A 25,864-nucleotide genomic window follows, 5' to 3' on the forward strand; every position below is an offset into this window, starting at 1 on the left:
GAGCAAGTCCAGAGGACTGAGTCAGATAGGTCTGCCAAGGCAAAGGGAGTAGGGAAGAAGGAAATGAATCACATGGTAGCTTCCAATTGAGGCTTCTTCTTGCTAACTACCTGAGGAGCTAAATTGTTTCTATGTCATCAGTGCTAGCAGTGACCTCCAAATCTGGTCACAAAAGGTAAAGTCCAAGTTGATTCTGCCCTAATTCTATGTCTGCTCAAACATAGACCTTGCCCATTTAATTAGCTGTTATGTCTCTTTACATCTCTTTATTCCTGCTCTACTGAAAGCTACTTTTGCTTTAATCTTCTTTCTATTGGCCTTAAAATACTCCCTTTTTTAAAGTACTGTTTCAAGTCAGGTAACTCTGTAGCCTAGTTCATATATTTATATGATAAATGATAAACAAACAACTAAATAAAAATAGGCAAGGACTGTAATACCAGAGTTTTGTCATGGGTCTGTGGTGTAGTGAGACTCTCGTCTGAATGTCATCAGTATCCCTTCTCAAACTGCCCATAACTAGCATTATCACTTATGACAGTTCTCGTCGCCTCTGTCTCCTCATCTATAAGGTGAGGAAATTGGACCAGATGATCTTGAAACACTTTTAGAAATCCAGCATTCAGAATCCATGAAATGACCAAAAGAAAAGCTAAGAGCAACTCAGGATAAATGAGTTTCAGTTTCAAAAAAAAATTGGTACGTTGGACTGTGAGAAAAAGTTATTTCAGAAGACCCCAAAAGGCATAGGTTGACTTCTATTGAATGAATGAATGAATGAATGTAAAAACATTAATTAAATACTCAGTATGTGCAAAGCACTGTGGTCATCTCTGAGGACATAAAAAAAGAAAAAATTGTGAGACCACTGCTGTTGAGGAGTTCACATTATAATGGGAAAGATAATACATATGGAAGGTACTATAATTGAGGTAGAAAGGTGCCATGATTTTTAGAGTGAAGTGACAAATGAAGCCTTTTCTTTACCACTGGAAAAAATCATATCAATTTCTGATGTTAAACCACTTGATGGTGACACAGACTTTGATTTACAAGAATCTTCTTTTCTGGTTCTTCAGGAGTTGCAACTAATAGACCTGCACAATCAGATTCAGGATGCATCTCCAGGTTGACAGTGCAATGGCTGTGGGCTGGATACATTACTATTCCCTGTTCAGAGTTTTAGATTGCTTACATCAGAGTCAGAGAGGAGATTGTATTAAAGGTGGTATTGGTGGTGGTTTGACCTCTCTGGACTAGGCTGTACTCTCTTTCCTTAAGGGCACTCTGCTATGTCAGCTAAGCTATCCTGCCTATCCTATAGGTGGCACTTTGCTAGCAATTGGTGAAAACAGTTGATCATTTTTTCCACAGGAGATTCCCTCAATGATAGCTGTGAGATCCATGGCAGGGGAAAGAGCAAGTAAAATTTCCCAGCATGCTGGGATCACAGACTGCTGAATCATCAGACTCCAAAGTCTTGAAATACTAAGGGAAGAATGAAGTGATTTTTGAAAAAAGATCATTGTATGTGGAGTCATCAGGGTGCCTCTATTTACTAGACATATAATTGTCACCAAATTACTCAAGTACTGAGATTTAATCCTATTAGAAGGAAAGCACTCTTTAAATTGTAAGGAACAATACAAATATGAAATAATTATTGTTAGGTAAGCACATGGAGAAATGGAAAGAAGACTGAATTGTGAGTCAGGGGATTTAACCACTCTGTCACTGGTGTGACCTTGGGCAAACCATTTAAAATTTTTTGGTCTCAGTTCCCTTTTCTATATGTAATATATGGCACAAAACCATTTGAATAAAACTTTCTTCCTTTGGGGCAACTAAGTGGTGCAGTGGATAGAGCACCAGACCTGGAGTTAGGAGGATCTGAGTTCAAATCCCACCTCAGGTACTTAATACTTGCCTAGCTGTATGACCTTGGGCAAGCCACTTAACTCCATTGCCTTAAAATTTAAAAACAAAATTGAAAAATTGAAAAAAAAATCTCTTTGGTGAAAAAACAATTGTTCCATGATTGTGCGAGAGACAAAATTGGTGAGAATTTAGGAAAGAATGTCTACTAAATCTTTAGGCTTCTCAAGTCCAGAGAGAGGAAATATAAGATTCCAGGGTCTCTTAATGGAGGGATCTCTGGAGGGATAAAAAGATTCTAGGAAGAAGTCTTGCAGAGAAGACAGGACCTCAGTCATGTACCCATCTCCATTTTATCAACTGAAATTTTGAAGAATTTTCCTTTTGTAATTATTATTGAGGAATATTGAGACCTTAATCTCATGTGTAATCATTCCACATATCAATCAATTGTTGTTTCTTTCTATCTTCACAAAATATTATATATATACCATCTTCTCTCTCACAGCCAACATCCTAATCCAGGCTCTTTATCATTTCTAATTGACTTTCCTATTTCAAATCTGTCTCCACTCCAGAGTGATTTTCCTGAAGTTGAGATCTGACTTTGACACATACTTACTCTGTAAATTATAATAAACTCCTGCTCAAATTTCTTCTTCATTTGACCACTGAAGACATCATCTGAAAGCAGAGAAACAGTTTCCAGATTATGGTAGCTGCTGCTGCTGCTGCGGCTGCTACTGCAGCTCTAGTAAATTAGAGCCCTGAAGAAACTGGAGTTTTCCCATCTAACTCCACAGAAAGCAAACAGAAGTCAGATGCCCCATTCCACATCCCAGAGTTCATCTACACCTCAGCATCCACAGGAAACTCTGAAAAAATTACCTAACTTCCTTTCCAAGAATAATCTAGGACCTTTGTGCTCTGGGATTTCTGCTGCTCACTCATTCAGTGAGAGAGGGGGGCAGCCCAGCAATGATTTAGCTGCTTTTTGGACACCTGGGCTTTCTCTGGTTGAAGAGTACTTTAAATTCCTGTGGCAGAGAATTGAATGAAAGAAACTCTTAACAGAATAAAAGAAGACAAGTGTGATTTCAGCAGCCTAGAGCCAATACCACTTTCCTAAAAGGACCCCAGAAACCACAAGCTCCAGGTATCCCTACTAATATTTCCTCCTGTCTTTCATTTTTTTTGGGGGGGGGGGGTTGGGGGGATTGGCAAGGAAATGGGGTTAAGTGACTTGTCTAAGGTAATTATTGTTTCTGAGGTCATATTTGAACTCAAGTCCCCTGACTCCAAGGTCCAGTGTTCTATTCACTGTGCCATCTAACTGCTCCCCCTCCTGTCTTTCATTAATGCTTCTCAAGGACATTGTACTCAATTCATCCAGTTTTGAGCTGCTTTAATAAATATCATATATACCACAGTGATTAGTAGATTGTTAACACAATGAATGGAAGATATTTATTAAGTTTAGGGTCCACAGTCAATTCTTTGACTCTGAGAATAGAAGACATTGCTTTAAATGAGACCAGACATGTTTGAGGGAGGAGCAGATCGGCACTTCAAGGGTTGAGCCAGGGTTGAGCCAGTAGGTGGAGACAGAAGGAAAGAAATCAGGAAGGGTGTGCCATAGTGCTTATCTTACTAGGAGATGGGAGGTTATAGCATGGGGCTTAGCATATCCAGAGAAAACAGGAGCTAGGGTTTTTAAAATGAACATAGAAAACTTCCTTTTAGAGAAGTGGCTTAAGTGGTTGACAATGGTCAAGAAGAATCACTGGAAAGAGAATGCAAAAAAAAATGAAGATAAGCAAATTGTAAACACTGCTACGAGAGGGGACCCATCATAAGAAAGTAGACTTTTTTAGTTACCAAGCTAAGGTAGGACTAACGATAATAAGAAGAGACTTCATAGGGTACTTTCCACTTTACAAATTCCTGACCTACAAATATGATATTGATATCTAACCCAGGAAAAGTAAAAAACAACAAAACAAAACAAAAAACAGAGAAAAATAATTATTGATCAATTTCATTAATTATTATGGATGTAAAACTCCTAAATAAAATTTTAACTAAAAGACTGCAATTTATATATTATGATCAAGTAGAATTTAATCAGGTAGATAGTAAATGTTGGACATATTTGACAAGTGTAAAGAATTAAGATTTTGGAATAAGAATTCATTATTTGGAAAAAAAATTGTTGGGAAAACTAGAAAGCAGAATGCCAGGCAGTATAGACCAATATCTTACACCATTTATCAAGATAAATCCAAACAGATAAATGATAGATATAAAGAGTGATGTTCCAAAAAAAAAATATAACATATAATGTATTATTTATCAGACTTGAAGATAGGCAAATAACATTTGTATAAACAAGGATAGAGAGCAAAGTTAGGTGTAAAAGAAATAATTTTCATTATATTAAATTTAAAATGTTGTATAAGGAAAGCAGATATAAACAAAATTAAAAAAAGCAAAAAACTGAGGGAGAATTTCACAGGTAGTTTCTAAGATAAAGTTCTCATTTGACAAATGTAAGAAAAGAATTGTTAAATCTATTAGAAAACTAGTCATTTTTCAATTGAGAAAAATGTTTAAACGATATGAATAGGTAGTTTTCCAATGAAAAAAATCAAAACATTTATATTCATATAAAAATATTCTAAATCATTATTGATTAGAGAATGCAAAATGTAACAATATTGAGACATTGTTTTGCACCCACCAGGTTGACTAAAATGATTGAAAAGAAAAGCAACAAATGTTGGAGGAGATGTGGAAAAATTAGGACTCCAATTTATTGTTGGTGGAATTGTGAATTGATTCAACCATTTTGGAAAGCAATCTGGAATTATTCCCAGAGTTGTTTGACCAAGCAATACCACTATTAGGTCTGTTTCCAAAGATGATTAAGGAAAAGGAAAAAAAAACCTATATGTTTTTAAATGTTCATAGCAGCACTCTTTATGTTGACAAAGGAATACCCATCATCTGGGGTATAGTTGAATAAGTTGTGGAATCTAAATTTTATTGAATACTATATGTTGTGCCATAAGAAAAACTGAGCTCAATGATCTTAGAAAAAACATGGAAAGACTTGCATGAAATAGAATATAGAAAAATGAGTAGAATCAAAAGAAAATTGCATATGATAACAGAAGTATTGTTTTCAAAATGATATGAGCAACCCCCCCCAATTTTTAGTATTTTAAATACCCACATTGACCATAAAGAACATATGAAGAAAGATGTTATCTGCATCCAGAGAAAGAACTGATAAATGTATGTGTCAAATAATTTTGCATGCATGTGTGTGTGTGTCTCTAACTATAGTCAACTTTAGGGCAAGAAGGGAGGGGAAAAGTTAAACAGATGAATTGTACATGATAACTTTATCATAGACTTAAAAGGAACAGCAAGTTGTACACAATGGATTTGCAGTTTCATGTGCAATCATTTTAATTATAAAATATTAAGGAAATTCTTTATTCCAAAAATTAAAATAAAATAAAAATTTAAATACCAATGTGCTTATTTCAAAAGAAGATTATGAGATAGTTTATCTAAACACCAGTTGTTTTGTTTTACAGCTGAAAAAGTTGAGAATTATAGACTCTTACTCAGGTTTAATTTAGCATATCAAAAAAGTGATTGTGAGCACAATCATATGGGAAGTTCTCAATGTGGGCTTAAATCTGTTTTTATTAAAATCCAAAAACATTTCATGGACAATCAAAGGTAGACATAGTCTTGAGCAAGAATAACATTGTCAGGGTGGAGTCAAGATGGCAATGAAAAGACAAGAATTCCAGAAACTCATCCCCCAAAACCTCCAAACATCATAAAATTGTGACTAGCCAAAATTTGGAGGGACAGTCCCACAACAAGACTGAGTGATACAATTTTCTAATCTAAGACAACTTGGAAGACTCAAGGGAAAGATCTGTTTTACTGAACCAGGACTGGGGGGGGGGGGGAGTTGAAAAGAGCTACAGTGCCTCCAGTTGCTGCAGCAGAGGAAGCCATCTCTCCAGTCTTCTAGGAAGAGTCCTGGGTCCATGGTAATGGAGTGGTTTCCAGACTACTTGGCCCAGAGATCACCAGGAAGTAGCTGCTTCCAGAGTACATAGCCATAGATGGTAAGGGGGTGGGGAGAGACTGCAAAGGTCTCTCTACTATCCCTGGGACAGGACACTGCTGCTTTGCCCAAATTCAGATCCAGGATGTAGTCTGGGCCCCCATGCTACCATAGCCAAGCAGGGCCCCTCCTTATAGCTCCAGGGTAGAGGGGAACACTTGTGGTTATCCACAGACCAGAGCACAGGGCAGGAGAGCAGTCAGAGTCTCTCATAAGACCTTGAAGTAAGTGGGGGTTAGGGAGGGGTATCCCCCAAAAAACTAAAAAGGCTTGAAAGTTCAGTAAATCAGTCATAGGATGAGAAAATGAGCAAACAACCAAAAAAGAACCTGACCATAGAAAATTACTTTAGTACCATGGAGGATCAAAATACAAACTGAGAAGATGACAAAGTTGAAACTTTTGTATCAAAAGCCTCCAAGAGAAATAGGAAATTGTCTCAGGATATGGACAAGCTCAAAAAAAAGAGTTTGAAAATCAAGTTAGAGAGGTAAAGGGAAAAAATGGGAAGAGAAATGAGAGCAATGCAGGTAAATCATGAAAACTTAGTCAACACCTTGGTCAAGTAGATACAAAAGCATGCTGGAAAAAAATAGCTTGTCAAAAGCCAGCTTAAGTCAAATAGGAAAAGCAGACCAATAGGCCAATCAGGAGAGGTAGAATTGACCAATTGGAAAAAGAGATAAAAAAAACTCTCTGAAGAAAAATAATACCTTCAAATGTAAAATGGAACTAAAGGAAGCTGATGACTTTGTGAGAAATCAAGAAACAATAAAACAAATCCAAAAGAAGGAAAAGCTAGAAGAAAATGAGAAATATCTTTTTGGAATGATAACTGACCTGGAAAACAGATCCAGGAGAGAAAATTTAAAAATTATTGGGTTATGTGAAAGTCATGACCAGGAAAAGAGCCTAGATTTCATTTTTCAAGAAATAATACAGAAAAATTGCCCTGAAATCTTAGAAGCAGAGGTTAAAATAGAAATTGAGAGAATCCATAAATCACCTCCTGAAAGAGATCCCTCCCCCCCAAAAAAAACTCCCAAGAATATTATAGCCAAATTCCAGAACTCCTAAATCAAAGAGAAAATACTACAAGCTGCCAGAAAGAAACAATTTAACCACTTTGGCTCTACAGAAGATTTGGCAATATCTACATTCAGGGCTTATAGGGCTTACAAAATGATATTCTGAAAGGAAAAATAGCTTGGATTGCAAGCAAAAATCAACTCCCTAGCAAAACAACATCCTCTTTCAGGGGAAAAGATGAATTTTTCAATGAAATATGGTACTTTCAAGCTTTCCTGTTGAAGTAACCAAAACTGAACAGAAAGTTTGATCGCCAGGTACAGGACTCAGGTGAAGCATAGAGAGGGTAGATGGGAAGGGCTAATTATGATGAATTTAATGATGTTGAACTGTGTGTATTCTTGCATGGGAAGAAGATACTGGTAACTCATGTGAATCTTCTCCTTTATAAGAGAAGTTAGAAGGAGCATATATAGACAAGGCACAAGAGGGAGTTGAATATAATGGCATAATATTGTATAAAGATGGAGTAAATGGGTAAAGGAAGGCACTAGGGAGAAAGGGAAAGGAGAGTTACAATTGGCTAAGATATTTCACATAAAAGAGTCAAGTAAAAAGCTTTTGCAATGGAGTGAAAGAGGGGAAGGTGAGAGGGAAGAATGAGCCTTCATTCTCACTGGAAATGACTCAGAGAAAAATAACATACACACTTAATAGGATATAGAAATCTATCTTACCCTAGAGAACAATGAGAGAAAAGGGATGGGATATGGGAACAGAGGAGGGGAGAGGGGAGTGATTGATAGAAAAGAGGGAAGATCATGGAAGAAGTTGGTCAGACACATACTTCTGAGGAAGGACAGGACAAAAGGAGAGAGAAAGAATAGAATAAATGGTAGTGAGGAGGAATAGATTGGAGTGAAATACAGCTAGTAATACCAACTGTGGGAAAATAATATTGAAGCAAATTCCCTTATGGACTTATGATAAAAAAAAAGGCAACTCATCCCAGAGACAGAGCCGATGGAATCTGAATGCAGACTGAAGTACACATTTTTTTTCTCTCACTTCATTTCTCTTGTGGTTTCTCTATCTTTTGGGGTGGCGGGGGTGGTTTGTATGTACTTTCATAGCAAGATTACTATAATAATATGAAAATAAATAAATCATAAAAAAGAATGATCTCATTATGTTGTGGACTTTCATGGCAGACTTTCAACCAATAATCAACCTGAAAGAAAACACATTAAAGAGGCCTCCCCAACACACACACACACACACACACACACACACACACACACACACACACACACATTCAAATATATGTGAACCATTGGAACATTTGTCCTTTGGCCAGTCTTAGCATACTTCTGGCTCATGCTGAATTTAAAGATCACTAACCCTCCCAGGTCTTTTCTAGACAAATTTTTATCTAGCTAAAAATGCCCCAATTCTTTCTAATCAAGATGATTTTTTTTTAACTGAATCTGGTTAAATGGTAAACAGTGTACTGATTCTGTTGGAATACAGAGCATCTGGTAGAAACCTCTGAGTTATATCAGTATGTGCTCTGAAATATGTTAGTTTAAAGTGGTTATTCTTCTGAAATTTCCTTTAAATGGATTAAGTCCAAGGTTCTATCCTAGATCTTCTTGGATTCTGATTTTGTTTTCCAACACATTATCTTTCCCTGTCAGTTAGCTGCTTTTTTGTGTGTTTTCTCTTTTGGTATCAGTATTTTAATGTTATTCTTAAATTTAAATATTTTATTTGTTTGTCCAACTGTGCAAAGATAGTTTTATCAATCATTTTTGTCAAAGTTCTGAGTTTTACAATTTTTCTCCCTCCCTCTCCACCCTTCCCCCTGACAGAAAGCAACCTGATATAAGCTCCATATTTAAAATCATACTAAAAGAAATCAATATTGAACATATCATGAGAGAGTATTCAGATCCAAATGGAAGAAAGAAAACATTAGCAAGAAAAAGTGACATAATATATAAGGCAGCTGTTAAAAATTGAAGATAATAAGCTTTGGACTTCATTTAAACTTCACAGTTCCTTTCTTGGTTATGGATGATAATTTCCATCACCAACCTTTTTAAATTGTCTTTGATTATTGTACTGCTGAAACGAACAAGTCCATCATTATTGATCATCATCACCCTTGTGTTTTCTTTGCCTCTTGGAAACATTCTACTAATGCCTTTAATCTAAGGATTGGATAGACCCTGTAACACTAAAACTCCATTATATTCCATTAGAGATTCCATTAGAGACCTCTGAACATAATCACATCATCCTATAAATCATGTATTAAATGAGGAGCCAGTCTTTTTCTCTGACCATATCAAGCAAATTCAATATTGGGTCTTCCCATTAATTATAAATGCTTTGGCTTCAGTAGCCATTCACAAGGCCTCCCTAGAAATATCAAAATCAGTTTGGTATCTTTCTTTTCTTTTCCAATTTATATTTTATTTTATTTTTCCAATTACATGTTATGGAAGATTTTCAACATTCATCCACATGCCTAGGCATGTTATATTACATGTTACAAATTATGTTACATAATTTCCTTCTACCCTCCCTTACCACCTCTCCTCCCATTAGTGGTGAACAATATAGTAAGCATTGTACATAATCATTTGAGCTTAACATATTTACAGATTAGTCATTTTCTATATGAGGAATTAGGTTGAAGAAAAAAGAAAAAAAACCATTAACTAGGAAGGCAAAACATAAGAGAAATTCTTAAAAAGTGAACATAGTGCTCATTCAGATTCTGTAGCGTTTTTTGTTTTGTTTTGTTTTGTTTTCTTTCTCTAGATGTGGATAGTATTGTCCATGACAGGTCTCCCAGCATTGCCCTAGCTCTCTGAACTACTGAGAGCAGCTACATCCATCAAGGTTGATCATCTCACAATGTTGTTGTTAATGTGTACAATGTTCTCTTGGCTTTACTACCTTTACTCACCATCAGTTCCTGTATTTTGTTCCATGCTTCTATACAGTTCAACAATTCATGGTTTCTTATAGAACAATATACTCCATAAAATTCATATATCATAACTTGTTCAGTCATTCCCATATTGATGGGTATCCCTTCAATTTCTAATTCTTTGTCCCTACAAAAAGAGTTGCTATGAATATTTTGGAATATGTGGGACTTTTCCCATTTTTATGATTTCTTCTGGATGTAGGCCTAATTTAGTTTTGCTGGCTTAAAGGGTATGGGCAGTTTTATTGCTCTTTGGGCATGGTTCCGTAATACTCTCCAGAAAAGTTGGAATAGTTCATAATTCCACCCACAGTGCATTAATTGTCCCAATTCTCCCACAATGATCAGTTTCCCTTTTTGTCATCTCAGTCAATCTGATAGATGTGACATGGTTGTTTTAAATTACATTTCTCTAATCAGTAATGATCTGGTGCATTTTTCATATGATTATATTTAGCTTTAATTTCTTCATTTGAAAATTGCCTGCTCATATCCTTTGACCACTTATCAGTTGGGGAATGACTTGTAACCTTATAAATTTGGTTCAGTTCTCTATATATTTTAAAAATGAAACCTTTATCAGAACCCCTAGCTGTGAAAATTGTTTCCCAGATTTTTGTTTTCCTTTTAATCTTGACAGCATTGGTTTTATTAGTGCAAAATCTTTTTACATTAATATAATCAAAATCATCCATTTTGAAATTTATAATGTATTCTATTTCTTGTTTGGTCATAAATTTCTCTCCTTACCATAGATCTGACAAGGTATTACTTGATCTGTTAATGGTTCTATGGTATCCCCCTTTATCAAAATCCTGGATCTATTTTGAATATATTTTGCTATAGGGTATGAGATGTGGGTCAATGCATAGTTTCTCCCATACTGTTTTCCAGTTTTCCCAACAATTATTCCAGAAACAAATGACTTTGTGTTTGCCAAACAGTAGATTACTGTAGTTATTTACTATAATTTCTTTTGAACCTATCCTAATACACTGGTCTATTACTCTATTAACCAATATCATGCAGTTTACAGTACAGTTTTAGATCTAGTTGAGCAAGGCTGCCTTCATTTACATTTTTTTCATCATTTCCCTTGATATTCTTGACATTTTCTTGCTCCAGATTAATTTTGTTACAAATTTTTCCTAGCTCAGCAAAATTAGTTATTTAGTTTGGGGTAGAATTGTCATTTTTATTATATTCACTCAACCTAACATTTTTCATTTGGCTTTATTTGTATGACAGTTTGGTTTCTTTCAAAGTGGGCCCCAACCCACTATAAGCATCCAGATAACAGAGATACTAATCATAAAATACATTTATTCAATGTAATCGTTGAGAAGGGGCTGCCAGTCAAGCCTCATTAATGAAGCTTGGTCTCACCACCCCTGTACAACATCTCAGTCATCTTTCTCCTAGGATGGTTCAACTTTTCCATGGAAACATAGTGCCACACCTCTATCTTGTTTGCCACAACTGTAAATCAACATCTCTCTGTCTCATGGTTAAGTATCACCTTTCTCATAACTTATTATTCCAAGGAGAATATTTCCATTTGTTCTGTTTTCAATGCCTTTTGCTTATGTGTCCTCCTTTTTTCCCTATTAGAACTGAAACTCTGAGTTGCTCATTTCATTTTCTAGATATTCATTATTTGCTACTTTCTATGAACATTCAAAGATCTTGTATCACTAATACTTTTACTTTCAACTTATACACTGATATGTGTGTGTGTGTGTGCATGTATGGCAAAGTGGGGCACAAAGGGTTCAAAAGAGAAATTAGACAAACTGTAGAAGGTATATTTGAGGAGAAAACATTAACAACTGAGGAAATTAAAGAACTTCTCTGAGGAGGTGGAACTACAATTCCAGACAGCTAGGTGATACAGTGCATAGCCTGCTGGCTCTGGAGTTGAGAAGACCTTGTGGTCAGATATATTTCTTAACTATGTGATCTTGGATAATCATTCAAGCTCTGTTTGTAAAATGAGAATGATAATAGTATTTACTTTCTAGACTTCTAAGAATCAAATGAGATATTTTTAAAGCGTTTAGGTACTATATAAATTCTAGATTTTTTTATTGTCATCTGAAATATAAAGGAAAAAGGGAGATTTTTAAGTAGAAGAATGTCATAGAAAAAATCTTTAACTCTGCCAACATTCCCCTTGCAATAGAGACACAAGAAGTAAAGGAATGGAAATTCTGGCAGTGGGAATAAAAGTCATTTCTAGGTTTGGAAAACACACAAAATGTTTTAATTGATTTGCAGCTAAGGTGAATCTAAAAGTCTCTGGAAATAAGAAAAATGATGGGGGTTCTCGTCAGTTTGAAGACACTCTTTATTTATTCCATTCAGCTCCAGATCTTAGAAGATGCAAAATCTTCCTGCTATTCTCCAGTTTCTCATGCTAGCAATATCACTGACTATAGCCTCTGACCATGGCACCAGTGACTGTGAACTTAAAGCAAACACATGCAATGTTGTGGCCTGTGGAGTAGCAGGTCGAGATGGGAGCCCGGGGCCAAAAGGAGAAAAAGGGAACCAAGGTATGTATATCAGATATAAAAGAATATTTTCACTCCAGAAAAGGCATCCTACACCTCTTAGACTTCTCTTCTTTAAGGATATGATTTCTCTCTCATCACACCCAATTTGGCTCAAGGTACAACATGGAAGCAAAGTAAAGACTGACAGAGTGCTTTCTGTGTGGGGGGGGAAGCAAGATGGGGGGAAAATTGTAAAACTCAGATAATATATTTAATAAAAATTAATTTAAAAATACGAAAAGGCATTCTAAAACTAGTGTAAGTAATAGGGAGCTCTCTGACCCTCTTGACCCTCATTTATCAAATGGAAATAATGATACCATTGGTACTTTTCTCAAAGTGCTCCTCTGAGGACCAAATGACATAATGTATATAAAGTTCTCTGTAACTTTTAATGCACTGTAGAAATGTTTGCTAAAATTCACTCAGGGCAGGATATTGTGCCCCAAACTGTGAAGTAGCAAAGATTGGTGAGACATGGTCTCTGTCTCAAAGAACTTGATACCAGGATCTCACACTTTCACCACCTCCCTGATTAGAGCATTATTAGGTCTTTTTTTTAAATGGGGACTTGAATTAGCTCTGAAAGGAAGGATGGAAATTAAGGTAGATTCAGGAGCTTTGTGGAAAAACAAGAACAAACAAAATTCACAGTGGGCAAGCTCATTTATCTCAACTCTACATTGATATTATTATGTCCTAAACACCCATCCACAGTGGGCCAGTTTGCCAGTCACCAGTAGCCTTAGGTACACTTCTGTAACTAAAGTTCATCCTGTTCAGTTCATTTCTAAGTGAAGATATCACCCTCCTGATGTGATTGGTCCTCTTGAAAAACTAAGGACAAACCATAGTCATGGAAGGAATAGAATCCAAATATTAATTGTTGCTTTCTCTCTAATTTTTCTGATGATAAGGTGAGAGAGGACCAATAGGCCCTCCTGGAAAAGTTGGACCCATGGGGATCAAAGGAGATCAAGGTCCTTTGGGACCCAGAGGACCAAAAGGAGACAATGGAAAAGTTGAAGGTGAGTTATTTATTTGACTTGGAAGAGAACAGAGTAGAAATTGGAAAAGAAGAAGGTGAGTAATATATTTGCATATATATGATTATCTGAAAGAACTGAGGTTGAGCAGGGCAGGGGTAGTTTTTCAACTCTACTCAATTTAATTCAGCATAACTTTATCAGGATCTAGTCTGGTAGGTCAAACCTCTGCTCTATTCTCCAGATCTCATGGTCCGACTAGAAAACTAGAATGTGTGTGACACAATTAAACAAGATAACAGATATCTTATTTGGTACCTGAAATTATTTTCTTTTGGAATGTAAAGAAATGGGAAATTAGCAAGGCCTGAAATGATTTGTGGTGACAAAGAACTAGAATCATAGGAAAGCATGACAAATGGCTGAACAGGTTGTTGTATATAATTGTGGTGGAAAACTACTGGGCTAAAAGAAATGATGAGCTCAATGATCTTTTATTTTTTTTTTGGAAGGTAATGGGGTTAAGTAGCTTACCCAAAGCCACACAGCCAGGTAATTATTAAGTGCCTGAGGTTGGATTTGAACTCAGGTACTCCTGACTCCAGGGCCAGTGCTCTATCCACTGTGTTACCTAGCCACCCCTGAGCTCAATGATCTTACAAAAATCTGGACAGAATTGCATTACTAATTAAGAGTGAAATAAGTAAAAGCAAGATAACATTGTATACTGTACAGTACTGGATACAGCAACAACAACAACAGCAACAGTGTTTTAAGAAAAACTTTGGGAGACTTCCGGCCAAGATGGCGGAGAGAAGACAGGCACAGTTCTAAAGTCTCCAGATCTCTTCCCCATCTATCACATGAAACAAACCTCTTAAAAGAAATCTGAACCAGGAAACCCAGAAAGAAAAGCCAGGAGAGGAAAATCTACCTCAGGACTTGTCTCCCGCAGCAGCCTTAGCTGAGTACCGGCAGGTAAGTCTAAGCTCCCAGGGAAGATCAGCCAGATCAACAGCTGAATCGGAACCAGGAGTCTGTGGGCCCGAGAGCTGGACCTGCTGGATCAGCGATGGTACTGGATGAAGGGGGCTTGGGTCCGTGGGGAAGCAGAGGCGCTGGTGTTGGTGCTGTCCCCCTGGAGCTTGGGGAAGGGGCTGCGGGGAGAGGTCTGGTGCAGGACAGCTGCGGACACCATCCCTGGGCTCCTCAGGTCTGAGAAACTCTGAGCCCACGCCTCCATTGCACTGAGGCCTCTTCTCAAACAAATGCAAACTACTTCTGCCTCAGGCCCAGTTGTGTGAGCAAAAGAACCAGCCCAGCTGAGGAATCACCTCAGACCAGGGTAAAGCCCACCATTGATTGAAGGCAAAAGAATTCAATAGCCCCAATTCTTTCCCTCAAGCAAAGGGAGAAGGCCTCTCAAACAAGGTCACAGACACTCCAGAGAGGGAAACCAGATCCTCCTACTGGCCATCCCGAGAAACTGCATTTAGTAAAGCCTTTAGAGATCCCAAGCCCAGGTGAACAAGCACCCCCCCAACTCAAGGTCTTAGCATAATGAAGAAGGGTCAGCAGAAAGGTGGATCCATAGAAAAATTCCTGAAAGGGAAAGACCCCAACCCAGAGAGACCTGGAACATCTGAGGAGAATACAATCTGGTCTCCAGCACTTAAAGACTTCCTTGAAGAAATAAGGAAGGAGTTTAAAAATCAACTGGAAAATTTGGGGGAGACAATTAATACCTTGCAACAAGAAAACAAAACCTTAGAAAGTAGAATTGGACAAACACAAAAGGAGAATAAATCTCTCAGATCATCAATTGGACAATTACAAAATGAGAATAATTCTCTCAGATCCTCAAATGAGCAAATGCAAAAAGAAATAAATTCTCTCAAAACCTCGATTGGTCAAATGAAAAGCTCTTTCAAAAGTAGAATTGACCAATTGGAAAAGGTTAATGAAGAAAACTCCTCCCTCCAAAAAATAATGGAGTCTACAAAAACTAATGACTCCACGAGACAGCAAGAGTCAGTTAAACAAAATCAAAAAATAGAAGCAAATGTGAAATACCTCATCAACAAAACCACTTACCTCGAGAATAGATCGAGGAGGGGAAACCTGAAAATTATAGGACTTCCTGAAAACATTGAAGAGAAAAAAAGCCTGGACTTAATATTACAGGATCTAGTGATGGAAAACTGCCCTGACATTATCGAATCAGAGGGCAAAGTAGTTATTGAAAGAGTACATCGATCCCCACCAGAAAAAGATCCTAAAATGAAAACACCAAGGAATGTTGTGGCCAAACTCCAGAACTATCAGATAAAAGAGAAAATCCTGCAAGCAGCCAGAAAGAAACAATTTAAATATCAAGGAGCCACAGTAAGGATCACGCAGGACCTGGCTGCATCAACTTTAAGGGATCAAAGGGCCTGGAATGAGATATTTCGAAGAGCACGGGAGCTTGGAATGCAGCCAAGAATCTACTTTCCTGCAAAGTTGAGCCTTCTCTTCCAGGGAAAAGATGGACATTTAACGAAATGGAAGAATTCCAAAAATTTCTGATGAAAAGACCAGAGCTAAACAGAAAATTTGGATATCAAACAGGAGGTTCAAGAGACACATGAAAAGGTAAAAAAAGGGGGGGGGTAAAAGGAAAAACATACAATCCAGCAAGTTGAAACTGGCTATATCCCAGCATGGGGGGGGGGGTAGAGAATCTCATAAATCCTGAGAAATGTAACTCTAACAGAGAGAATATACCTAGACAGAAATAATGGACATCCATGACCTATCCATGAGACTGATATCTAGTGGGATGTAACTGGCTTTAACTCCACTGGGGAGAAAGACTCTAATAACTCTCAGGAATTTTGACTCTATTCAACAGAATATACTGAACTAGAAGGGACAGACACTCAGAATTTTCTATGACTTAGATAGAATGATCTAAAAAAAATACACTACCTCCCGAAAAAGGGGGACAGGAAAGAAACGGGAGGAGGGAGGGGATTGAATGGGACAAATCTCATTACACTAAGAGGTACAAAAAAACCTATGGTAATAGAGGGGAAGAAGGGAGTAGAGGAGAAACACCTGAATCTTCTTCTCATCAGACTTGGCTTAAAGTCAACCTACACATACTCAGTTAACTTATAAAACATCTAACATTTCAAGAAGTAAAAGGGGAAAAGGGGAGGGGGGGACAGAGAAAGGGAAGGGGAGTGGAAGAAATAGGGGGAAATAACAAAAGGAAGGGAAGGGAACAGGGAAAGGGGAAAGAAAGGGGAGGGTGTGATATAGGAGGCTAAACACACTGAAGGGGGGTGGTATTCAAAAACAAAATACTGGGGAATATGGATAAAAGGGGGGAAAGGGGGAAAAATACAAACAGAGGGAAGATAGCACAGAGGGCAATAAAGAATTAGTAATCATAACCTTGAATGTGAATGGGATGAACTCTCCCTTAAAACATAAGCAAATAGCAGAGTGGATTAAAAACCAGAATCCTACAATATGCTGCTTACAAGAAACTCATTTGAAGCAGAGAGATACATATAGAGTAAAGGTAAAAGGTTGGAGCAAAATATATTTTGCTTCACCTGAAGTAAAAAAAGCAGGGGTAGCAATCCTTATCTCAGACAAAGCAGCAGCAAAAATAGATAGCATTAAAAGAGATAAGGAAGGAAACTTTATCCTCCTAAAAGGTACCATAGGCAATAAAGTCATTTCAATATTGAATATATATGAACCCAGTGGGACAGCACCCAAATTCTTAGAGGAGAAGCTGAAAGAATTACAGACATAGACAGCAAAACTCTACTAGTAGGAGACCCCAACCTCCCACTATCAGATCTAGATAAATCAAAACATAAAACAAACAAGAAAGAAATTAGGGAGGTAAATAGAATGTAAGAAAAATTAGATATGGTAGACTTATGGAGGAAACTAAATGGGGATAGGAAGGAATATACCCTTTTCTCTGCAGTACATGGAACTTATACAAAAATTGACCATGTACTAGGACATAAAAACCTAATGATCAACTGCAGAAAGGCAGAAATAATGAATACATCTTTCTCAGGTCACAATGCAATAAAAGTCATATGCAATAGTGGGCCAAGTAGATATAGACCCAGAGCAAATTGGAAACTGAATAACCTCATCTTAAAAAATGAGTGCACCAAGAAACAAATTATAGAAAGAATTAACCGTTTTATCCTAGATAATGATAATAATGAAACAACATACCAAAACCTATGGGATTCATTCAAAGCAACTCTCAGGGGATATATTATAGCTCTAAATGCTTATGTGAATAAATTGGAGAAAGAGGAAATCAATGAACTAAACATGCAACTAAAAAAATTAGAGAAAGAACAAATCAAAAATCCCCAATCAAATACCAAATTAGAAATTTTAAAAATTAAAGGAGAAATTAATAAAATTGAAAGCAAAAAAAACTATTGAATTAATAAATAAAACCAAAAGTTGGTTTTATGAAAAAAACCAATAAAATTGATAAGCCTCTGGTTTATCTCTGATTAAAAAAAAGAAAGAAGAAAACCAAATTCCTAGTATTATAAATGAAAAAGGTGAACTTACCACCAATGAGGAGGAAATTAAAGTAATAATTCAAAATTATTTTGCCCAACTTTATTCCAATAAATTTGATAATCTAAGTGAAATGGATGAATATTTACAAAAATATAAGTTGCCCAGGTTAAATGAAGAAGAGGTTAAATACCTGAACAACCCTATCTCAGAAAAAGAAATTCAACAAGCCATTAGTGAACTCCCTAAAAAAAAATTTCCAGGGCCTGATGGATTCACAAGTGAATTCTACCAAACATTTAAGGAACAATTGGTTCCAATCCTATATAAACTCTTTGGAAAAATAGGGAAAGATGGAACTCTGCCTAACTCTTTCTATGAAACCAATATGGTACTGCTACCTAAACCAGGAAGAGTTAAAACAGAGAAATAAAATTATAGACCTATTTCCCTGATGAATATAGATGCAAAAATCCTAAATAAAATCTTAGCAAAATGACTACAACAAGTCATCACTAGGATAATGCATTATGATCAAGTAGGATTTATTCCAGGAATGCAGGGTTGGTTCAATATTAGGAAAACTGTTAGTATACTCAATTATATCAATAACAAACCTATCAGAAACCATATGATCATTTCAATAGATGCTGAAAAAGCTTTTGACAAATACAGCATCCATTTCTATTAAAAACACTAGAGAGTGTAGGAATAAATGGACTGTTCCTTAAAATAATTAGCAGTATCTATTTGAAACCATCAACAAGCATTATACTCAATGGGGAGAGGCTAGAGGCATTCCCGGTAAGATCAGGGGTTAAACAAGGGTGACCATTATCACCACTACTATTCAATATTGTATTAGAAATGTTAGCATCAGCAATTAGAGAAGAAAAAGAAATTAAAGGAATTAGAATTGGGAAGGAAGAGACAAAACTCTCACTATTCACAGATGACATGATGGTCTACCTAGAGAATCCCAAGAAATCATCTAAAAAACTACTGGAAACAATTAGCAATTTTAGCAAAGTTGCAGGTTATAAAATAAACCCCCATAAATCCTCAACTTTCCTATATATGACTAGCAAGAAACAGCAGGAAGAGCTAGAAAGAGAAATTCCATTCAAAGTAACCTCAGACAGTGTAAAATACTTGGGAGTCTATTTGCCAAGACAGACTCAGAATCTTTTTGAAAACAATTATAAAACACTTCTCACACAAATTAAATCAGATTTAAATAACTGGACAAAGATCAACTGCTCATGGATAGGTAGAGCTAATATAATAAAAATGACAATTCTACCAAAACTAAACTATCTGTTTAGTGCCCTACCTATCAAAATTCCAAAAAATTACTTTAATGAGCTAGAAAAAATTGTAAGTAAATTCATATGGAGAAATAAAAAGTCAAGAATTGCCAGGAGCTTAATGAATAAAAAATGCAAACGAAGGTGGCTTAGCACTACCCGATCTAAAATTATATTATAAAGCATCAGTCATCAAAACTTTTTGGCATTGGCTAAGAAATAGAGTGGTGGACCAGTGGAATAGACTAGGTGTAAAAGCAGGAGAAGATTATAGTAATCTGCTGTTTGATAAACCCCAAGAGTCTGGCCACTGGGATAAAAACTCCCTCTTTGATAAAAACTGCTGGGATAATTGGAAGTTAGTATGGAAGAAACTTAGATTAGACCTCACACCTCACACCCTTTACCAAGATAATATCCAAATGGTTACAGGACATAGACATAAAAAACAATACTATAAGCAAATTAGAAGATCAAGGACTAGTCTACCTGTCAGATCTATGGAAAGGGGAACAGTTTATGACTAAGGAAGAGTTGGAGAACATCACTAAAAACCAATTAGATGATTTCGATTACATTAAATTAAAAAGTTTTTGCACAGATAAAACCAATGTAATCAAGATCAAAAGAAAAGTAGTAAATTGGGAAACAATCTTTACAACTAATGATTCTGACAAAGGACTCATTTCTAAAATATACAGAGAATTGAGTCATATTTTTAAAAGAAAAAGCCATTCCCCAATTGACAAATGGTCAAAGGATATGCAAAGGCAATTTACAGATGAGGAGATCAAAGCAATCCATAGCCATATGAAAAATGCTCTAAATCACTAATTATTGGAGAAATGCAAATTAAAGCTTCACTGAGGTACCACCTCACACCTCTCAGATTGGCCAGTATGACCAGGAAGGATAATGATCATTGTTGGAAGGGATGTGGGAAATCTGGGACACTACTACACTGTTGGTGGAGCTGTGAACTCATCCAACCCTTCTGGAGAGCTATTTGGAACTATGCCCAAAGGGCAACAAAAATGTGCATACCCTTTGACCCAGCAATACCACTACTGGGTCTATACCCTGAAGAGATGAGGGAAAAGGGTAAAAACATTACTTGTACAAAAATATTTCTAGCAGCCCTGTTTGTGGTGGCAAAGAATTGGAAATCCAGTAAATGTCCTTCAATTGGGGAATGGCTTAGCAAACTGTGGTATATGTATGTCATGGAACACTCTTGTTCTATTAGAAACCAGGAGGGATGGGATTTCAGGGAAACCTGGAGGGATTTGCATGAACTGATGCTGAGTGAGATGAACAGAGCCAGAAAAACACTGTACAGCTAACAGCAACATGGAAGTGATGTTCAACCTTGAAGGACTTGCTCATTCCCTCAGCACAACAATTGGGAACAATTTTTGGCTGTCTGCAAAGGAGAGTACCATCTGTATCCAGATAAGGAGCTGTGGAGTTTGGACAAAGTACAAGGATTATTCCCTTTAATTTGGAAAAAAAAAACCAGATGTCTTATGGTTTGATCTGGTTACCTCTGAGAATTCTGTTCTCTTTAAGGATATGATTTCTCTCTCATCATACCCAATTTGGATTGAGGTACAACATGGAAACAAAGTAAAGACTGACGGAGTGCTATCTGTGGGGTGGGGGTGGGGGGGAGGGAAGCAAGATTGGGGGGAAAACTGTAAAACTCAAATAATATCTTTAATAAAAATAAAAAAATTAAAAAAAACATATGTCGCTATCACCATTCAATACTCCTTCTTTTGTTATAAATAAAACTCATTTAGCAAAATAAAAAAAATTTTGAATGACTCATATTCAATATTATAAATATTATAAATGCCCAAATGGCATGTGAAAGAAGATGCCATCTGCTTCCACAGAAAGAACTGATAACCAAAGCATGTAAAGAATGATTTTATGCACACAGACACACACACACAAATATGTATGCATGCATGCATTTGTTTCTAATGGTAGCCATCTTGGGGAAGGAGGTGGGGAGAGAAGAAAAAGAAAGAAATTTACATGATAACTTTCATATATATATATATATATATATATACATATATATATATATATACATATATATATCAAATCAAATTGGACAAAATAAGATTTATGGTTTCATCTTTTTATTATACTATATTATTTAAATACTCATTTGTACTGTTGTTCTATTTGTTCCTTGAAAATAAAATTAAATCATTTTCAAAAGAAATAGTTACAAGAAGTTTTTTGTGAAAAGCCAAGACCATGAAGGATGGAAAGGATTTTTATGAGAAAGAACATTTTAGGCAGATGCCTTTCTAGGCATCAATAAAGGTAAGAAGAATAATGTGGAAACTGCTCTAACCACAGTGTAAGGTTCAAGGGAGAGAAGATGAATGGGTTAGATAACAGTTGATAAGTTGACAGCGAATGACTTTGAAGGTTATAATAATGAACTAGAATTTATGCCTGTAGGTAATAAAGAGTCACTGGAGGCATGGTGTTAGGAGAAGGATATAAAAAAAGTAAATAGTAAGAAAACCTAGTATTGTTGCACAGGTTAGGAAAGAGGAAAAGAAGAAAAAGAAAGAAAAGGAAGGGAACAGAGCAAAATAGAAAGGAAGGGAAGGGAAGGAAAGGAAGGGAAGGAAAGGGAAAGGAAGGGACAGGAAGGAAGAAGGGAAGGAAGAGATAAAATAACTGAGGAAAAAAACATAGAAACAAAAGGACATTTAATAGATAATTATAATTTCTCATGGCCTAAACTTGAATGATGGAAACAAGAATTCTGAGGAAGTTAATAAATAGAGTTGCAAATGCATGGTGAGAACCTTATTAATCTTTGATCATGAGATAAAAGGAAAACTAGAGAAGGGAGGGAGAATAAGAAGGAGAAACAATTTTTCTATTATCTCTGAAACTCAAGACTATCCTGTGTGGCTGTCCTGTGAAGAAATCCCATCACTTCACGTAAAACAAAAGATTTAATTTCTTCGTTCTTCTTTTATACTTCCAAAATCCTTAGGTCTTTGATTTTTTGGCTAGGTCACTTCCAATGTGAGGTGAATGAAGATTCTGTTTTTGAACTCCCCTATAGACTGGATAAGTCTTTCTCACTAGGGAAAAAGACATCCAGCAAACAAGTTTGTTCTCTCAGAAACTTTGTATAAGACCCAATGGAAATGATAAACCATTTTTTGTCATTCAGAACTCATTAAACTCAAGAATCAGATGACTGCTTTGCAAGAAGAAATGAGGATGCTGCAAAATATCAACAACAAATACAGAAAAGGTAAAGAATATAATTTAAGAGAGTGAGCTAATTCATGCAATTAGTGTTATCCACTCTTCCCCATACCTAACCCTTCTAGTGATTCCATAGGTTCAGATTTTCACAAATCAACGTGACAGCCACATTCTGATCTATGGAGCATCAATCAAAAAGACAGAACCACTCTTATAACCTTCGATTAAAGTGAAGGCTCTGCTACTTATCCATTCCTAGACCAAGTCACAGAACAACTCATAGCTTTCAATTAAGGTGAAAGTTTTGCTAATTACCCATGTCCTAGAATAGAAATCCTGGATGTGAAGTCAGTAACACTTGGGTTCAAATTACATCTTTGATATTTTCTAGTTTTGTGATCTTGGGTGATTTCACTTTTATAGCCCTGGGCCTCAGATACTTTGGCTCAAAAATGAAGAGGCTAAACATAGTGACTGCCTCGAGTCTTCTAAATATGAATCTATAATTCTATGATCTCTAGGAATCACTTGCACCAAAAAGCTTCACCATAAATTTCAGAGACAAAACTAGAGAATGGTAGAATAAGAACACTAAATTCATACAGAAGTTTAAAAAAAGAGGAAGAAGAATGGTTGGAAGTCATATTCCAATGTCTTTTTGCTATCCTCCTCAAGTCACAGACCCTGACAAGTTCTCTTACAAGATCAAATTCTGAAGAATTAGTTAAATTACAGAATCATGATTTTGGAGCTGAATTGGGGATCATTTAGCCCAGAATCTCCTCAACTTGATATCCAGAAAATCTTTTTTCTAATAATTTGGAAAAATATTTTGATAATTGTATTCAGCATAATTAGTTCTTTTTCTAATCTTTTGCATTTTATTTTATGCATTTGAAAACTCTCAAAGAAGTGGATCATGACACAAAAAAAGGTTAAGAACCCTGGTACAACTCTGTTGCCCTCCCCTTACAATGAAAAAAAATGAAGTCCCTAGAAGTGAATTGACTTGCCTAAGGTCATGCACAATTAGGCTTCCTCCCAGTCCAATATTTTTACTAGACCAGTCCTTTCAACTCTGCATACCTCTCTAGACTCCAAAAGATGAAAACTATGAGATTTTCTTTCAGATACCTGGAAGTAGCAAGAGAGTAAAAGCAGGTACTTCAGGGGTTGCTTTGCTTCCCAAGCTTTGGACAAAAGGAAAAAACATTTTGGCTTAAACTACTATCCCTCATTTTAAGGACCTATTTGTTTACCATAAACTATGCTAGGCCTCATTCTGTGGATAGCAAGAAAAACCACATGAGATCTGAATTAAATTCCTGTCCTTGGGTTGGGGCGATATGATGGAGATGATGTGGAATCAATGTTCTGAGTCTTCTTCTGTTATGTGTGTTCCATAGGATCCCTTGTTCAAAGTACAAATTCTGGACTTTGGCAGGAAGACTATTTTTCTAATAAGATATGACTTGGGTGTCTCTTCCTTTCTCCTCTACAGTTTTGATGTTTACTGGTGTAAAAATTGTGGAAGAAAAATTCTTTATGTCAACAGGATATGAAGTAACATTTGAAGAGGGAAAGAAAATATGTTCACAAAGGGGTGCTCTACTGGCATCCCCACAGAATGCCAGAGAGAATGGAGCTTTGCAAGAATTTGCCAAAGAATTTGACAAGCACTTGTACCTGGGCATGAGTGATGAGAAGAATGAGGGCACATTTAAGTACCTGAATGGGCAAATCATCAGCTATACCAATTGGGGATCTGGAGAACCTAATGGTGGTAGAAAGGAGAACTGCATCGATTTCAATGCCAATGGCCATTGGAATGATAAATCCTGTACAGAAAAATTGCTCATTGTTTGTGAAATTTAGTTTGTAGCACAAATTTTAAACAATTTCCTGGACCTGTCTTCACCTTTGAGATAATTTCAGAACTTGACATTTGACTTGATCCCTTAAATAACATTTATCACAAATTTTTCTGAATTTATCTCGTCAAGAAACTTAATTAAAGAAAAAGTTCACACTAGGCTGGAATACAAGTCCTATAGATAATGAAACAGAACTTGGGTAAGGGAATTCTTTCCCTTTGTCCTATGCTTTGAGGATATCTTCAAAAAAACAAGAAAGAATCTGATGAAAGCTGCAAATTTAGGCTACAGTCAAACCAGGAGAGGCCATTTCAGTTTGGACTCCAAATATTTAGGGTGACAACTCAGAGAGTGGGTTGTCATTTAAAAAGGAAAGTATTTCAACATTGTAGGTTATGGCATGATATTGGAAATATGTTGGGTCAAAAGCAATTATAGAATGAAAAAATTTGATAAGTTGTATGGAACTAGAATCCACCCAAAGCATAAATTCCCTCTACAACAAGTACTTATCCCTCTTTGATAGGAATAACAGAAACCTCACTATATTCTGAGGCAGCTTCTTTCCATTGCTGGGCAGCACTTCTTCAAAAATTTCTCCCTTATGAAGAATCTAAATTTTCTCCCGCCCTCAACCCCAAAACTTCTAGCCACTGATCATCGTAGTCTACTCTGAAAGTACACAGAATAATTCTAATCTATTTTCTACTTACCATTATTAACTATATAAGACTTCTATATACAACTTTTTAAAAAACACCAGAGGCAGAAATGATATTTCTCCTTGACCACACCTTCTTCTCCAGGCTAAATATCCCCTACTACTCCAATCATTCTTTTTCTGTTCTGATTTTAAGACTTCTAATTAACCTCTGTAAATTCCTTGAAAACATACTTGTCTTTGTGTCTCTAGTGACTGCATATAATAGATATTTAATAAATTTGTGTTTATCAATTGATTGTCCCTGGAGTGTTTCTTTCAGCCTATTGAGATCTTTTCAAAACTTTACTTTGTCATATCTTAGAAAAACCATCCCAGTATGAGGCCTACAATTTGATAGGTTTACTTTCAACATCTTCATATGAGTCTATGATATAAATGGTGATTAAGGGACAAGGATATTGACTAGTTGTATATTTTTAACAACACCAATACTGATATCTTGTCCTGGCTTGCTAAGATTAAAATAGGATTTTTCTTTTTGTACCAATGAAATATTGTGCACTCATATGGTATAATTCTCATATCATTTGTACATGAACCAGGATCTCTAA

General features: G+C 36.2%; 1 protein-coding gene and 2 long non-coding RNA genes across 4 annotated transcripts in view; 1 reads left to right on the forward strand and 2 right to left on the reverse strand.

Annotated features, from left to right (window-relative positions):
* The window catches only part of LOC141520974 (uncharacterized), a 59,924-nt gene that overhangs the window by 26,190 nt on the left and 7,870 nt on the right, over nucleotides 1-25,864 (reverse strand). For both annotated transcript variants that reach the window (XR_012477815.1, XR_012477814.1), the window contains exon 2: nucleotides 2,498-2,559. This is a non-coding gene — a long non-coding RNA (uncharacterized LOC141520974). The remainder of the gene's footprint in view (nucleotides 1-2,497; nucleotides 2,560-25,864) is intronic.
* Nucleotides 2,781-25,536, forward strand: LOC141520973 (pulmonary surfactant-associated protein D-like). The gene is made up of 5 exons (XM_074232980.1): nucleotides 2,781-3,031; nucleotides 12,423-12,613; nucleotides 13,531-13,641; nucleotides 22,678-22,761; nucleotides 24,217-25,536. Exons 2-5 carry the CDS (start codon nucleotides 12,439-12,441, stop codon nucleotides 24,588-24,590), a joined length of 744 nt encoding a protein of 247 aa, XP_074089081.1. The 5' UTR covers nucleotides 2,781-3,031; nucleotides 12,423-12,438; the 3' UTR covers nucleotides 24,591-25,536.
* The window catches only part of LOC141520975 (uncharacterized), a 29,955-nt gene continuing 7,167 nt past the window's right edge, over nucleotides 3,077-25,864 (reverse strand). The window contains exon 2 of the long non-coding RNA XR_012477816.1: nucleotides 3,077-3,658. This is a non-coding gene — a long non-coding RNA (uncharacterized LOC141520975). The remainder of the gene's footprint in view (nucleotides 3,659-25,864) is intronic.

Source organism: Macrotis lagotis, chromosome 4, assembly GCF_037893015.1.
Source record: "Macrotis lagotis isolate mMagLag1 chromosome 4, bilby.v1.9.chrom.fasta, whole genome shotgun sequence".
NCBI classification, from domain to species: Eukaryota; Metazoa; Chordata; class Mammalia; order Peramelemorphia; family Peramelidae; genus Macrotis; species Macrotis lagotis.

Coding starts and splice junctions, on each gene's coding strand:
- LOC141520973 (XM_074232980.1), top strand. CDS start 12,439: ATGCAAAATCTTCCTGCTATTCTCCAGTTTCTCATGCTAGCAATATCA. Junction 13,642..22,677: donor AGACAATGGAAAAGTTGAAG/GTGAGTTATTTA, acceptor TTTGTCATTCAG/AACTCATTAAACTCAAGAAT. Junction 22,762..24,216: donor CAACAACAAATACAGAAAAG/GTAAAGAATATA, acceptor TCTCCTCTACAG/TTTTGATGTTTACTGGTGTA.